The 14991-nt window shown below is 35.5% G+C and overlaps 1 protein-coding gene across 28 annotated transcripts in view; it reads right to left on the reverse strand.

The window, feature by feature from the left end:
- Positions 1 to 14991, reverse strand: part of ESRRG (estrogen related receptor gamma) — a 404991-nt gene that overhangs the window by 45353 nt on the left and 344647 nt on the right. For all 28 annotated transcript variants that reach the window (XM_080585075.1, XM_080585053.1, XM_080585064.1 and 25 more), the window contains 2 exons: positions 7131 to 7241; positions 2457 to 2618 (listed from right to left, as the gene is read on the reverse strand). In XM_080585075.1, coding sequence (XP_080441201.1) covers positions 2457 to 2618; positions 7131 to 7241 — 273 coding nt within the window. The remainder of the gene's footprint in view (positions 1 to 2456; positions 2619 to 7130; positions 7242 to 14991) is intronic.

Genomic DNA, 14991 nt, shown 5'->3' on the forward strand with positions numbered 1-14991 from the left:
TTTGAATTTTGATTTTTGTGATCAAGCGCCAGACAACAAGCACAGGTTTTATCACTGCCCTCTCAGAAGCTCAGAAGGCTTATGAAGCCTTTTTTTCCCTGTTTAGTGCTTTATCTTTTTCCCCATACCTAAGTGGGGTCAAGTGAGTAAACTTACACATGTGGTTTTGCCATGGCAGGTGTGCTTTTGAGTTTACCTTGTAATAACGGGCTGCCTCATGTCAGAAATATTCCTCAACCAGTTCAGACTGCAGACTTTAAATTTTCAATGCCACTTTACAGCACCCAATAGCTTTTTCATGCTAGCCAAAGCCATCATTTTAAAGGCCGTTCAGTCTCATCCCTCTGCTCTTTCTACCCCTCCAGCCAAATCAAAGCTATGTAACACATTCACAAATCAAGCTGACTAAAGTTTCCTTGCAACTACTCTGGAGTGTGACTGACTTCTTTCAGAACTATTCTATTTTGGTTAAGGTGATCTAGGTATCTTCCAAAGATGAAACTCAAACTCACCTGTTTAACTTATTTTGACTTAATTCGGGGTGCTTTATTAGCAACCAGTGTAAGACAAAGTAGCTAGTATAATACAGAGTGATGTTTAAATTAGTTTACAATTTGCCTGGGCTCATCTAGAACTGCTCTGAACAAAGCCATTCAGAAATGTCAGCTGTGTTCCTAACCACTGTAACAAATTGTTGCCTGAACGCTGCACACCTAATGACTTCAAATTAGCTTCACTGCGATATTGCCTGACAGTTCGTTACGACTGTTAGCAACATAGCTGGTGTATCATGACCAATAAATTGGTTTCAGTGTGGGCTGGGAAAGGGACTTCCATCAATTTGATTAAAGAAATTACTGTAGCATTCAAAGCATAAAGACAAACTAGTTTAAGGAGACAGAAATAAGTTAACTGTACCAGAAAAAACATTGCTTGTGAAACAAAAGCTTGTTTATACACCATTTGCAGCACAGAGAATGACTAAATTTCAACTGTGTGGCATACTGACTATTTGGGAATCTGTAGGCTGTTTTCTCTTGTCTGAATCAAAATAAATTTCCATAAACATACACATTATTTTATTATTACATTGTGTTAGTATTTATATTTATCTAAGATGACCCAAAAGCACCTACCAAAAGAATTGAGGCCTTGAGCTGGTTAGCACGAATTATAAAAAAAAAGGAAGAGCCAGTCCTTACCTGAAGTTTGTTTGTACAATCATAAATGTCACAGAATCGTAGGAAGAAAGTAAAAGATTCGAGTATAGACACTATGCTCCCTGTTTGAATGAATGAAGAAGATTCAAGGCTCTCACTGTTCTACTTTGTTTCTACAAATAGTAGGAGGCTATTTTTGTGATTTCTTTGGATACTGGAAATAAAATACATTTAGCTTTGATAAACAGACAACAGACTGCAATATTTATTCTATCACTAATATTGCGGTATCCCAAAATCATATATAAAATGACGACGTTGTATTACTCAGAGGAACTAAAGGATATCAGTTCTTATGTTCAATAAGGCTTCACTGTCGAAATTAGAAAACTAATGAGCTGATGAAAACACATAAACATGCCCACTCATCTGCTGGACTGGAAAAATACCTCAAGAAACAAGAAAAAAAGCCAATATTTTCTGTGTAACTTTACCATTTGTGAAAGGTGACAGACTGACAACCCTGGAGACTCTCTACGAGCTTGTCTATTTGCCCTCAGAAGAAGCACAAATACCTCAGCACTGAGTGAAAAGAAAATATACCTCAAACGTTATCTGAAGAAACCGCTAACCTTGTGAGAGAATACTTCTGATGACTGCTTATCTGGCTAAGAAGGGTGCCAGTTAGCTTTACAAACATCAAAACATTTAAGAGATGTAGAGCCCAGCCCATTTCATACAGACCAAGGAACTACCAAGATATTGGAAGAGACCTTTTGGTACAATTCACATCTTTCTACGGAACTGCTGGAACAATCCAGTTCTCACGCTAGTCTGTTCAAGGAAGAGAACAACTCCTCCGTGTCATGCTAAAATACAACTGAATTTTTGCACCTCCTCCAGTCAGTATAAGATAGTGCAGCCTTTATGGAATAGAGCAGCTAGACTACATTCGACTCCTGCTGAATCATATGAGTGCAGAGTGCTTATACTACCCTTCCTACCAGGATAACGCTCTGGATAGCAAGTTTATCTTAGTACATGAAAAAAAATAATTTCACTGAACAGCATGTGAAACTTATAATCACGGTTATAATCATAGTAAGAATAATACCACTTCCAAGAGAAGATATAGTATCATCTAACCTATGTCCAATGTGAATAAGCTGGAGCCTTAAGAAAATTTTATTCATTGTAGTGAGAGAACAAATCTTTTTTTTTTTTTTAACTAGAGCATAACAACAGATGTGATGATTTACGTACTTCATTTATTTGCAATAAATACACTATATGTACCTGGAATATGCTTAGCCCATCCGATGATCACCACCAGTTCTCTGTCTGCCAGGTCACAAAGAGTGGTAAGTGCTTTGATGTCACTGTCTGGAACAGTGGGGTCAGGCATAGCATAGATCTTCTCTGGTTCAGCCACCAGCAAATGGGAGACAATCTTGTTATCTGTAAAAATGGCGCAGAACAGTACAAGATCACCAGTAGCATCATTCTGCTTTTTAAACAGATGGCTCACATTTCAAAGTGCACAAGAATTTGTCTTAAGATACCGGACCTAATTAAACCTTATTGTAATTTCACTGGCTTCTACAAGCAGTTACAGCACAGACAAATCTGATCCATTAACAATGTTCATCGAGCTAGACGTGTATGTTCTTAAGAATGTAAATTTAATGGAATGTAGAAATACGTGATCACCTCTTAATATCAGAGTACAAACTGTAGAAAAATCTTCATGCATTAGAATGTATTTTGGACTGTGCAATCAGAAAAGTTTTGCCTTCCTCTAACTACCTGAAAAAACCCCAAAGGCACTGGTATTTTTTGAGAAAGGAAATACCACAAGCAATTAGTCAATCACTGAAATTTGCAGTGTTTGTCAGCGATTTCAACAACCATTCTCCGTTTCAGATATCCCTGTTGAACAGCTGTAATAGAAACGATGTCAGGACTTTCTCAGTGCTTATTATTCTATATATTATGGGTATTGAGCCTGTTACAAAACTAATAATGAATCTGTGCACTTTGGGGCCTATCTTGTGAGACAAGTGGGGGTGTTGTCACATATTTGCTTTTCAGTGAAACACACAAATTAAGATTCACGTATACAATCATCTTATTTAATTATAAATGTATAAAAATAATATAAATATATTTAAAATAGAGTAATGATCTCTCATTTCTAGCAAGGAAGAGCTATTAAAGTCAATGAAACTAAAGAGTGCAAAACTAAGGAAAGTAACAAGGATGCAAATCCTACCTTTAAAAACTGGTTTTGTGCAAAGAACGATGCTTTATCATATGCACACACTTACTATTTTTACCTAAATATCATTTTCATTTGTATGTTTAAAATCTACTTTTTCATCCACATAAATTATGAAATTTATCTGGAATAATCAATTAAGTTATAAGGAAAACCAAAAACAAAGAATAGAAGTGCCGGGAGGATTTACAACACAGAGTTGTTATTATATACTATATAAGTAGGATAAACAAAAAACGAGCATTATAGTCACATGGAGAAATAATGGAAATATCTGCATACAGGAGCCTGATTTGTTACTCTCAGAACACAGAACTGAAAAATGGGAAAAGAACTAATTCATTAAACCTCCTAATATAGCATAGATTATTATAACTCCAAATGTATTTACATTTGTACCTTTTTATGGTAGGTACATCTTCTGACCTCAACTGCACCACCAAAATTTCAAGCCCAAAGAACGCTCTTCAGAGAATTTACAGTAAGCTGTTTCTTATGATAAAGAGTCACGGGGGCTTGATATAAATGGGATTCCACTGGGAGAAGGTGCAAAATATTTTCTGACTGCAGAGCAAGCTGCTAGAATTAGTGTTATTTTCCTTCTGCACTTAAGTCACAGGCTGGACCACACTGTCCTCCTGTGGGGGAACTGCAATAGAAGCTTGCCCAGGAGTGTCGGAGGGGCTCCCTACCAACCCATGACAGATTTCCATAAAATACTCACTTGATTCTGATTTCTGATACTTTACGGCTCGTTTGTGGCATAGGCTCCTTGATTCTGATCTACTGTCTCTACAACTTTTGCCTTATTCCAGATTTGTGTGTCAGAAGTTGTGATATATGTTAGGCTTTCATAAAATAAGTGCAAGAGCCAACTGGAAACCATCACATCAAGCATGTTTTATTACAAGGGGCTTTATTCATGTTTTATAGGAACTATGCCAACTGAGTAATTCTTGATCTCAATATTCTACTGATTATCAAACTGATTAATGAGAAAATCTATTCTTATTTAAAGATGACAGATGGTAGTTTTAACTTATATTGCAAACAGCCTTTGCACGTTTTTTTAATTTTTAAAGTCTTTCCTTATGATTTTGAATTTCATACAGAAAACATCATGTTGTAAGAGAGAACAGATAATGTTGCTTCTTCCCAAATTCCTGAATCTGTATACCTTTTGAAAAGTAGGATAAAAGTACTTTAATATCAAAACATATCTATGAGGACTTCAACTTTGTATTTTTTTAACTAATGATAAATAAATGAAGAAGCACTCAGGTCCCTAAGTTCTGTTGTTTTTTCCATGTAAACAAAAGAAATGGCTAAAGAACCTCTTTTATATTTTTTTTAATGAGTTTCCTCATCAATGATTCTTCTGCATACAATTCGGGAATATCGTATATTTTGGTTTATGACTCACAAAATCTCAAATTCTTTTATTTTCCCGATCAGCAAGATCTACAGGCAGGCCATGAGATTTCATGGTGAAGTTGGAAAAGGCAATATAGGCCAGAAGTAGGTCTAGGAAAGATCCTCCAAACAGCTGTTCTTTTGCTAGAGGGAAAAGAGCTACATATACATGTATGTAGCTCAGCATGCCTGCGTGTATTCTACACGTATGCATGTATGAAGCATGTGCTAGAATATGGCATAGAAAAATTCTGACTGTACTCAGAAAGCCCCATCACTCAGGAAATTGAATAGCCATGAGCACTGTTTCTAGGTAAATCTTATTTAATGTTTCCCTAATTAGAATCAATAGAACCCAATTTTCATTCCTGTGCCTTTGTTATGCACAAACTATCAGTCAGGGTCCAGAAAATCTCCCAGGCTACTTCCACACAAAACCGATTCAACTCTTTCAAGTCCTGACACTTATCTGACAGGATCTGAAAATTAAGTTTTATAAATGTTTGTTACAAAAATGTTTGTAATTAGACAAGCTGAGGAAAATGAAAGGAGGCATTTAGATAATGAGTAATGATTTACAAGGAGGTTGGTTTATCTCTGACAAACGGAGCTTACAGAAATTGGTGTAGTTATCATCTTAAAGGTAATGTAATGTATTACTTCGCTACTTTGCAGTAATCTTGGGTTTACACAGAGATTCTTGTATTTGAGTACAACAGTGTTAACCTCGTTCACATCAAAGGGCTTGTTTTTGTTTTTTTTTCCCTGTTTGGTCTTGGCTTTTTGGTTTGCTAGGCTATCATCATTTCTACTCAATGACAATATCAAGTAAATGAAAAACTGACAATCTGTGCACCCAGGAAAACTAAACCTCTAATGAAATTAAGCATTAGAGTTTATTAAATTTTATTGTATTATCAGAAAGTTTTTATTATAATGTGCAAAATCTGCTTAGTGCAGCCCTAGATTGTATTTACAGAACGGTGGGACAGCTTATGTAGGCTGAGTAGAAGATGCCAGATTGGACAATTGAAGGAATATAATCAGCATAATGTTTTTTGGAAAGGCAAAAGGAAACTATGCCATATGTTCACTTAAGCCTTAATTTTATGTAAAACTGGCTGTTTTTTCTTTGACGCAGCTAAAATGCCCTTTCACTTACAGTTCAAAGACTGTTTATTTGCTCTCCAGATCCCCATATGCTCAAATGTATTGTACACAGCACTGTCCCCTACTGGGGAACACAAACTGAAACAATTGCACTTTCCATACAGCCAGGTATTTTCAAGAGCCTATAAATGACGTGTGTGTTGTCTTTTTCTGTCAGAGGCATGGGTGCAGAAGAAAATGCAAGAGAAGGAATTTCCTCTCCTTATTTCTCTGGTTTATTTCTCTATTTTAAGAGCAAATTAACCTTCATGACAGAAGCAACTGAATGTGCGAATTCTGATTTGAATTTGAAAAAGTTTACAGCATTTGATAGAGAGTGTATGCCTTTGCAGGGCAATACACTAGCCTCTTGCACTACAGCTATAATGCTATTAAATTTACTTCATGGAATTAGTACAGTCACTGCTTGAGTTTATATAAGCTGCAAAGCAAAACCCCTAACTATTTTTAGCTAATCGCAAAGAGGATGGAACTTGTATTTTGGCAATGAGATGATCATCTCTCTCTCTCTTTTAATTTCAGCCTGGCAAGATACAATCAAGGACATCATTAAAACAAAACAAAACAAAAAAAACATCATGCTTATAAGGGTACTAGAGCCCTAACTACCAATCTATGCTTGTTATTAGTGTGGCATATTGCTGTTTTAATCTAATGCTAGGTAGTGTATTAATCTATAGGTATAAATTAATGAGGCTCTTAATGTATTTTCATTGGGAGGTTGAGCAGTCAAACTCATTTAGTTAGTGAAAACCACAAAAATCACTTTCTTGTGAAATCTGAAACTAGAAGCTTCAATGAACTAATGATCACAGTATGAACCATTTTATGTACCACTGAAAATAAAGATAACCCGTAAATGTAAAATTTGCACTGCATAAACCATGCTTTTATACACTTCCACCTGTAAAAGTATTCTTTGTTCAACTCCACTTGAGAAAGGATGAGCATATTTAAAACAAAGCATGTTAACAGCTAAATGTCTATAGGGTTATGGCAATATATTCTGCCCAAAATCTTGTACCAGTCAGAAGAAGGAGCTTAGCAAAAAGGGCTAGGAGTCAATACCTAGTCTTGAAAGAGAAACTTCAAATATTTGGAGTACTCACATGGCTTTTTTGCTGGCTGAACTAGCTGAGGGTTCAGGTATGGGCTATTCTCTGCATCTATTCTGCGCTTGTACTTCTGGCGACCTCCACGTACTCTGTCTAGGCGGACACCTGCATTGGGAAAAATAAGCAAACATGCCATTAAATATATTATGAGGATGCCCTTAATATAACAATCTTCCATCTCCTGCCTTCCAAGATTTATTTAAAACGTGTACTAATTTCAAAAGAGTAATTTTAGAAGCAAGGGAAAGCAACACTACACGTATTTGCAAGCTGTTTAGATTTTCACACATGCAAGACTAAGTATACAACATAATTTCCTGTCCGTTGAAAACCATTTGTTAATTTTTACATAATATTAAACACAGCTAATGAGGTTAGTTTCCATTTGAAAGAGTTTTGAGTCTTAAGTCTTCTTTAGCAGAAGCAGAACTTCAAAGCTGTAATAAACACCATGGATATACAAGGCAAACATTATGAGTAGAGAAATACAGAGAATTAGAACTTTAGAGACAACTGGTGTTGTAGACAGTCTAGGCAGTCAAAAGCAATACTTTTAGTTACCATGACTAGAGGACAAAAAGTAAATACCTTAGTTAAATAAGAATGTATATGTGGATTAAAGACCCAAAGTGGTTCATGAGAGTTTGAAAGAAATTGTATAGGTGTTCATTTAGATGTCAGCAACGATTAATTAACATGTGTGTTCTACTTCCAAATTGTTCATTGCTTCAATAAAAGCATTCTGATACTTGTTTTGATCAGATATATGGGAGTTTACTTTCCTGAAACAAACTATAGCTGCTCTCATAGACAAAATGAAGAAGGGGGGGAAAATAAGGATGGTAGGTCCTACAAAACAACGAAGTATTTTTATTTCCTTCTGAGTCACCCAGATGGATTTCCCAACAACCACGAAAAATGTCAGTATAACCAAGTAGTAACACAATGCTGAAGTTGAAAAACTCAGCATCTATGCAGGGCAATAGGTCAAGTAATACCAAGCGCAACATTTGTCCCTGATGACATGGATTTAACTACACAAGAATGCAAGGACATGTTACATATCAATGATCCCTGCAAGTGATGGAATAAAGTGCAGCTCACTTTCTCACTTTGCTTTTCCTCTTCCATTTTAGCTCTCCTCCCTCTATCTTTTCTATTGCCATTATTGTGCCCTACATCTATATTACTTCTTATCTCCTTGTACTCTTTCTTACAGGAAATAACTCCAGAACTGGCTTCTGGACTGCAGAGAAGCTACCACCAAAAAATTTACAGTATAAACTGTATAACTGTAAACTGCACAGCAAAAAGAAGACACCACAGAATTTATGTGCTGCTCATCAACCTGCACTGGTAGTATACAGTCTAGTTACCAGGAAACATCTGTCACTCCTCTTTCATCCTAAAAAAAAAAAAAAACAAAGAGGATTTGGTAGAAATTTGAGGGGTTTGGTTGAAAAAAGCCATTTTACCAAACAGCCAGGAATTCAAGGCCAACTGTTTGTTTTGTTTTTGATTCTTCTTGTTTTCTCTCTCTTGCTTTTTTCCTTTTCCTGTTCTCTCTCTCACTCTCTGAGCTGGCATGACACCAACCTACCAGAGCACTCCATAACTGAACCGAGGATGATGGACTTTAAAGATCTAAATTTGTGCTCCTCTGTTTGGCGTGAAGGCTTTGCACACATGGTATTCTCATTTGCCTTGAGGGGCTGTTAATATGTGGAAAAGTTAGAAACACAGCAAATACTTGGCTTAAGGTCCCAACCAATGCCTGTAAGCATAAAGCAGTGCATTGGATACAGTAACAGTGCTCAACACTTTTTGCTCACCAGGACATTGCATATTGATCACCTGTATTTCACAGTGAAATTTCATTCAGTTTACTGTAGAAGTGTGTGCATTTCATTCCCCAAACTCAAGAAGTGTATTTCGTATTGTACTTTACCAATAACATTTTTGGGAATCACATTATATAAATAAAACTAACCAACCACATACAGAAACAGGCCAATATATAATTATGAATGAAATCTTATTTATACTATTTATAAACTTAAGACTGATTGTTGGTCTAAGCTATTTGATACAAATTCAGAGTTATTCAATCAACAGTTATTTTTCTTTGGTTTTAAAGATCTCTTTAGAAATGCATGAACTACAACACCACTTTAAAAATTGATAGTCAAAAACTTTTCAGAGCTAGTGCTAGCTCAGTGTTTTCCATCCTTGAATCAGAGAGTTTGAGCTATATGCAAAGAAAATGACACCTGGGACAATACACTGCTGTAAAAACAAACTGCAGAAGACCAAGGTTTGACAATTGAATATTCAGAAATAGGCAAAGGATTAGAACGAGCCATGTGGTATTGGTGGGATTATGAAGAAGACTGCCCAGAATTTGAAGAAAAGCAGATAGAAAATGATTTCTGCATAATTCAGATGTCATCCTTCTTTCTGTTTGGGAGCAGATTTCATAGTGATAAAAGATGGATAGCATCAGATAGAAGCATGTTTAATCAAAAAGAAATGGAACTGAAGCTTTAAATTAAAATAATATAAATCTACCAAGATGAACGATTTTTATTTTTTTTTTTTATCTCCTTTGCATTTGCCTAGATTCAAGCCATTCACATACTCAATGGAAGGAAACACAGACAAATGTTGCAATAGCAAAATTATTTGTAGATACATGAACTCACCTATATACATATATATACTGGTATCTACAGCTTTTTTTTTTTCTTTTCTTTTTTTTTTTTTAAAAAAAGAGAAATATTACGATTCTAAATAATTCAGGAATAACGGTATTAAACATTTTTAAATAACATAACTAATTCCTGTTCTAATGTGAAATGATTTCTGATAACACAATACCAACAGAAAATAAATTACAGGTTGATAACCCTTTCATTAAAACTGATAAGGAGGTTATCATCATTTTAGCTTCTAAGACTTCCTCTCTCCTAATGCCATTACAAAATAACTATTTTAGCATCAATTTCTGATAATCTAACACACCCTAACTGGTATTTTACTTCCCAAGTGTCATTAAAGGAGTAAACACAATACAAGACACTCCTTAATAAAGGATACCAACCTCATATTTGGTAAAACTTATCAGAGTTTGGAAGATAGCAAACTGAAAACCAGAAGTTCCTGGGTAGGTATACATTTCTATACATTTTCCCCTGCAATTTCTATAGCTTGCATAAGATAATTCATTACAAAAAGATGCATTTGTTTGCTCTCAAGATGGTAACAGATGATGCCTTCTTTGTTAGAAAAATAAAGGAAAGAAAGAAAGGCAATTTTGTCCACATAGATCTTCATTTGGGAGGAGGGTTTTAACATCTTGATCACCGAGGTAACTGCTATAATTTAACACATATTCTTTACTCAGATTACTAAAGAGGATATTGTAGCACCTAGCTGTAGTACAGGGTGAAAGAAGTTAAGCAGATTTCTGATTTCACTCTATCAGTATCCCCAGCTGCAAAGTGAAAAGAAAGATACTCATCCCACCCATATAAACTAACGTCAGATCTTGGAACGGCTTGCACTGCAGGTATTATCATTACAGTTGTTAAGGGTCAAAATATCCATTAGCGTCAGTGAACAAAGCTCCGCTGAAGAGAAGAAAGTTGACTCTTCACATTCCCCAACACTGAGCTTCATTTTTAAATTCCTCAGTAGAAAAACAAAAACAAAAGCCCAAATGAGAAAAACATGGGTGACCACAGGGAGTCTTATTTTGGTATCCAGAAAAGTAACAGGACTGCTACCAGTTATAACGTGATTTCAACAGGCAAGTTCAACACATTCACTTTACATCTTAGGACAAGCCCAACTCATGAACTCTTCTGTTCAAGAATGATGTGTAATAATGCATTTTGGCATGATTAACAAAGCTCAGAGGATAAGGATTAAACTAGAACTATAATATATGGAGAGATGGAAACTATGTACATCACAGCAATTGCTACATTTTTTTTTTTTTAAAGAAGGTAATTACAAATACTAATACAAAATAAGAATTTCTCCACCTGACCATAAGGAAAGAAATGGTCTCATAGTTACTACACTAGCTTCTACAAAAAAGGTTCACATCCTGTGTTCCTCAAACAATCTTTCCAGGAATTTCTGTCAAAAGCTCACCTATGTAGAACAAAGTGATATTGGTCTGTCACTCTGAAGTGAAAGCATCCTCATAGTCATCCACACAAATAACCGAAAACTAGAGCTGATGTACAAAGTGAGCTACACACCAGGTATTTCAATCCAAACAAACTTAACACAGGCAAACCTGAACTCTCTATTTTCTCCCTTTTTTCATCTATTCCTCCCTCACCAATGCTATTGCAAATTATTATTCCTTTTCTGTAGTCCTTGTCTCACATAGCCCTGAAGCAGTCATCTGTGACAGGTACCCCACTGTGACCAGTGCTATATAATCAAAAAGATTGCCCTTGTCCCAGTACGTCATTCGTTTTGTGATTCAGGTCCTCCGTATGATAATCATACTTAACCGTCTAATATTTTTCCACATAGATCCAAGCCACATCCAAAGTATATCATTTATTCCCTCATAACTTGCCTTTCTTCCTCTTTTCTGTGCCCTTCTTCTTACCATGGATGCAAGCCTCCAGCACTCATTCGACCACTTGTCCCACAAATGTTCTCCTCCTTTGCATTGAACACTTACACTCACAGGAAATCCTCAGGCTGACTTGCAAAGCATTTGCCCACGCGTTCAGATCAAGACCTACCAATACCAGGACTGCCTATAAGAAACAGCTTACTGTCTGTAATCTGGGATTGCTTTTCATTTTGGAAAAAAGTAAATCTATTTCGCTTAAATATGAACTAGTACCTGAGTAAGTCAAATCTCTCTCTCTTTTTCCACTACATCAGTGGAAAGTAGAGATCAGAACCAAGCCTCTTTTGACCTAAGGAAGTTTCAAATTCTGCTTCCTTTCCATACCCCTACCTCATAAGTGAGTTAGAGTTAGCAGATGTGTTCTATGCCAACGCTCTTCTGGCAAGCTCCACCTCTAACACAGCACTCTACATGTACTAAACATATTCCCATCACGTTTTCTAGGATATGTAACTGGGTAAAGATCCATTTTCTACAGATGCTATAAGATTCCCAGCATTGCCTTACATTCTTAAATTCTGTAGTGCAATTTATAAGAATGGATTCCAGGAAAACTGCATCTTGCCAAGCTTTAGAGGAACATCAATAGGAGAGGCCAATAAATAAATAAATGAATAAATAAATAAAAATATTATCAGCAAAACTAGAAACAGCAAAAGGAATTTTAATGGCAGGTTCTGATGTGGTTCTCCTTTGGGACAACATCTTGATAGGGTGTTCCAGTTCAACATGAACACACTGTGCCTGTTCATAAGTTTACTAGGTAAACTTGGGTGAATATTATAAACTCTGGGTTTTGCATATTCACAGAGAAATGGAAAAACTGTTGATTTTTCTACCATGAATACAGACAGATGTATCCAGACAAAGAACACATTGTCATCTAGTTACTTTTTAGACAATTCAGTGATCTCTGTAGTTTGGGATTAGAGAAGTGTCAGGCTACTGCATTAACCCTGAAGTTTGAAAGATCTGCAGGGGAACAAATAGTTGCACTTTAAACCACAAAGGATTTTCTCAGACTAGTGGAAACATACAGTCAGTAACACAGCATGAAGAAAAAGAGTAATGTGAGCTATCTTTTCTTCTAGATCTGCATATTTATTTTATGTGCTGAATTATAAGGATGCCAGAGAGCTTTTGAAATCTGTTTACAAAGTATTTAGATAATACTGTATGCAGGTAAAAAGTCAGCTAGACATGTAAAATATGTGTCCATTAGGCAGGCAATATTTTGAAAACAGAGTCCTAAGTCATCAAAGAAGATAAAAGCTATGGCTCACATTAAAGCTTTCCTGATCTACAGCTGAATTAACAATTAGCAGGGGAAGGCTTTAGTGTCTTGCCTTCTGATAGCTATCTGCACTATTAAACACATTACTTAGTGTAGCAACAGAAGTCTGAAAATCATCCTCCTACTTTACATTCAGTCAGCATCAAAAAATATTTGTTAGTAAGGAATAAAATTGGCTGTCCTCAAGAAGTGCCTATAAAACAATTTTGTTTAGGAACCTGCCCATATAATGCACAGAAGGACAAGCCAGTGTTTATTACTTTAATATCAACCTTGCTCTGTGACTTTAAGATGCTTAATTTATCTGTTCCTCTGACAAAGATTTGCAACAAACTATTAGCCAAAATAAAGGAAAAAGTATCCGCTCAACTGTAAACATTCAGTGATTTTTTCCAGGTTGAAAAACCAAATGAGAAAAATATCCTGTTCATAAAATTGTGTGTTCAAAATAATGTTTCATTTCAGATTTTTCCCATGTTTAATAAACAAAAATGTTTCTAGGCAACCAAACATAAGTAACATTTTGGCAAATCCATTCTTTTCTTGCAATGATGAGATGAGGACAGATTTTGCTATAGGAACTGAAAAAAAAAACTCTGGTTAAAGCCCAGAGGTTTATTTTTGTTGTTGTTGTTGTTTTTTGTGTGTTTTGGTTTTGTTTCATTTGTTTGACAAAAGAACTGATAGATGTGTTACTTACACAGCTCAGTACTCAATCTCTCTTGAAAGGAACATTAACTTTGCATGAACCAATCATCTACATGCTGAACTTTAGTGCACTGTCATTTCTGCATTAAAACATAAAAGAACATGCATAAAATCCACTTCGTTTTCTCATGCAAATTAGATTTTGTGTAAATAAATTCTATTATTTCTTAGCACAAGTGGTCTTCAGTGAAGAATGTTCACATGAAGAAAATGTGAAATAAAATGTGTGAGAATGCTTTGGTTGCTTTACATTTTTTTAATGGTTCCATAGGAAGCAAAGTATCCTAATCTGTGACACTCAAAAATACAAATTAGGTCACACGCAACAGGTGACAGGTTTTAATTGAATGTCTTCTGTCTGCAATTCTGACAAAAGGTGAATGGAAATGAATGAGTCTGGCAAGACAGCCCTGAGCCTTACAATACCCAATATCTCATTATTTTTAAACAGCTATCTATAAACTGATGCTGACAAGCCTTGAACCTTTTATTTCTGTTCAAGAAGAGGAGAATGTGCAGAAAGAAGAAAAAAAAAAATAAAGAAGAGAAACAGGACAGCTACTCTGTTGCACTAAACATGTAATGCCTATTATTACCTCTGAAATATTACTGAAAGATACCTTTTACATTTCACATAGGAACTTATAAAAAAATCTGTTTCTTTTCTAGAAGAGATGCACTCCAGGCATTCAGTTCCTGCTGCCTAAATTTGTTATTTTGTGAGTTTTATACTACCAGAACTTCATTAGAATGATGCTAGGCTCATGATGATTTTAAGGACTGAAATTAGGCCACTAAATGCAGGCTACAAAACTTTCATTCCATTTCCTTCACTTTTCTGAAGTAAGAGCAGCAAAATGTGCATTTTTGTAAACTATGGAAGAAAAACATTGCAGTACTAAGACTGAGTATAGAAAGCCGTGATGTTTCTGATGTGAAAGCTACCATCGCATAATACTTCTTTCCACATTACCTGGATTACAAATATACTAATAACTAGGAAGACATATAAAGTACTGCCAAAGCTTCATGAATAACAGAGAAAATACTGTTACTAATTCCACCATTGAATTTCATGTCAATGCATCTACATGTCATAACCATACTATATCTAATAGTATACGCCTTATTTTTTTTATTATACATATAGCATCCTGGGACAAGGTGTAAGAATAAATAAAGGCAATCTATCA

The sequence above is a fragment of the Anser brachyrhynchus genome (assembly GCF_964034855.1).
Source record: "Anser brachyrhynchus genome assembly, chromosome: 3".
NCBI classification, from domain to species: Eukaryota; Metazoa; Chordata; class Aves; order Anseriformes; family Anatidae; genus Anser; species Anser brachyrhynchus.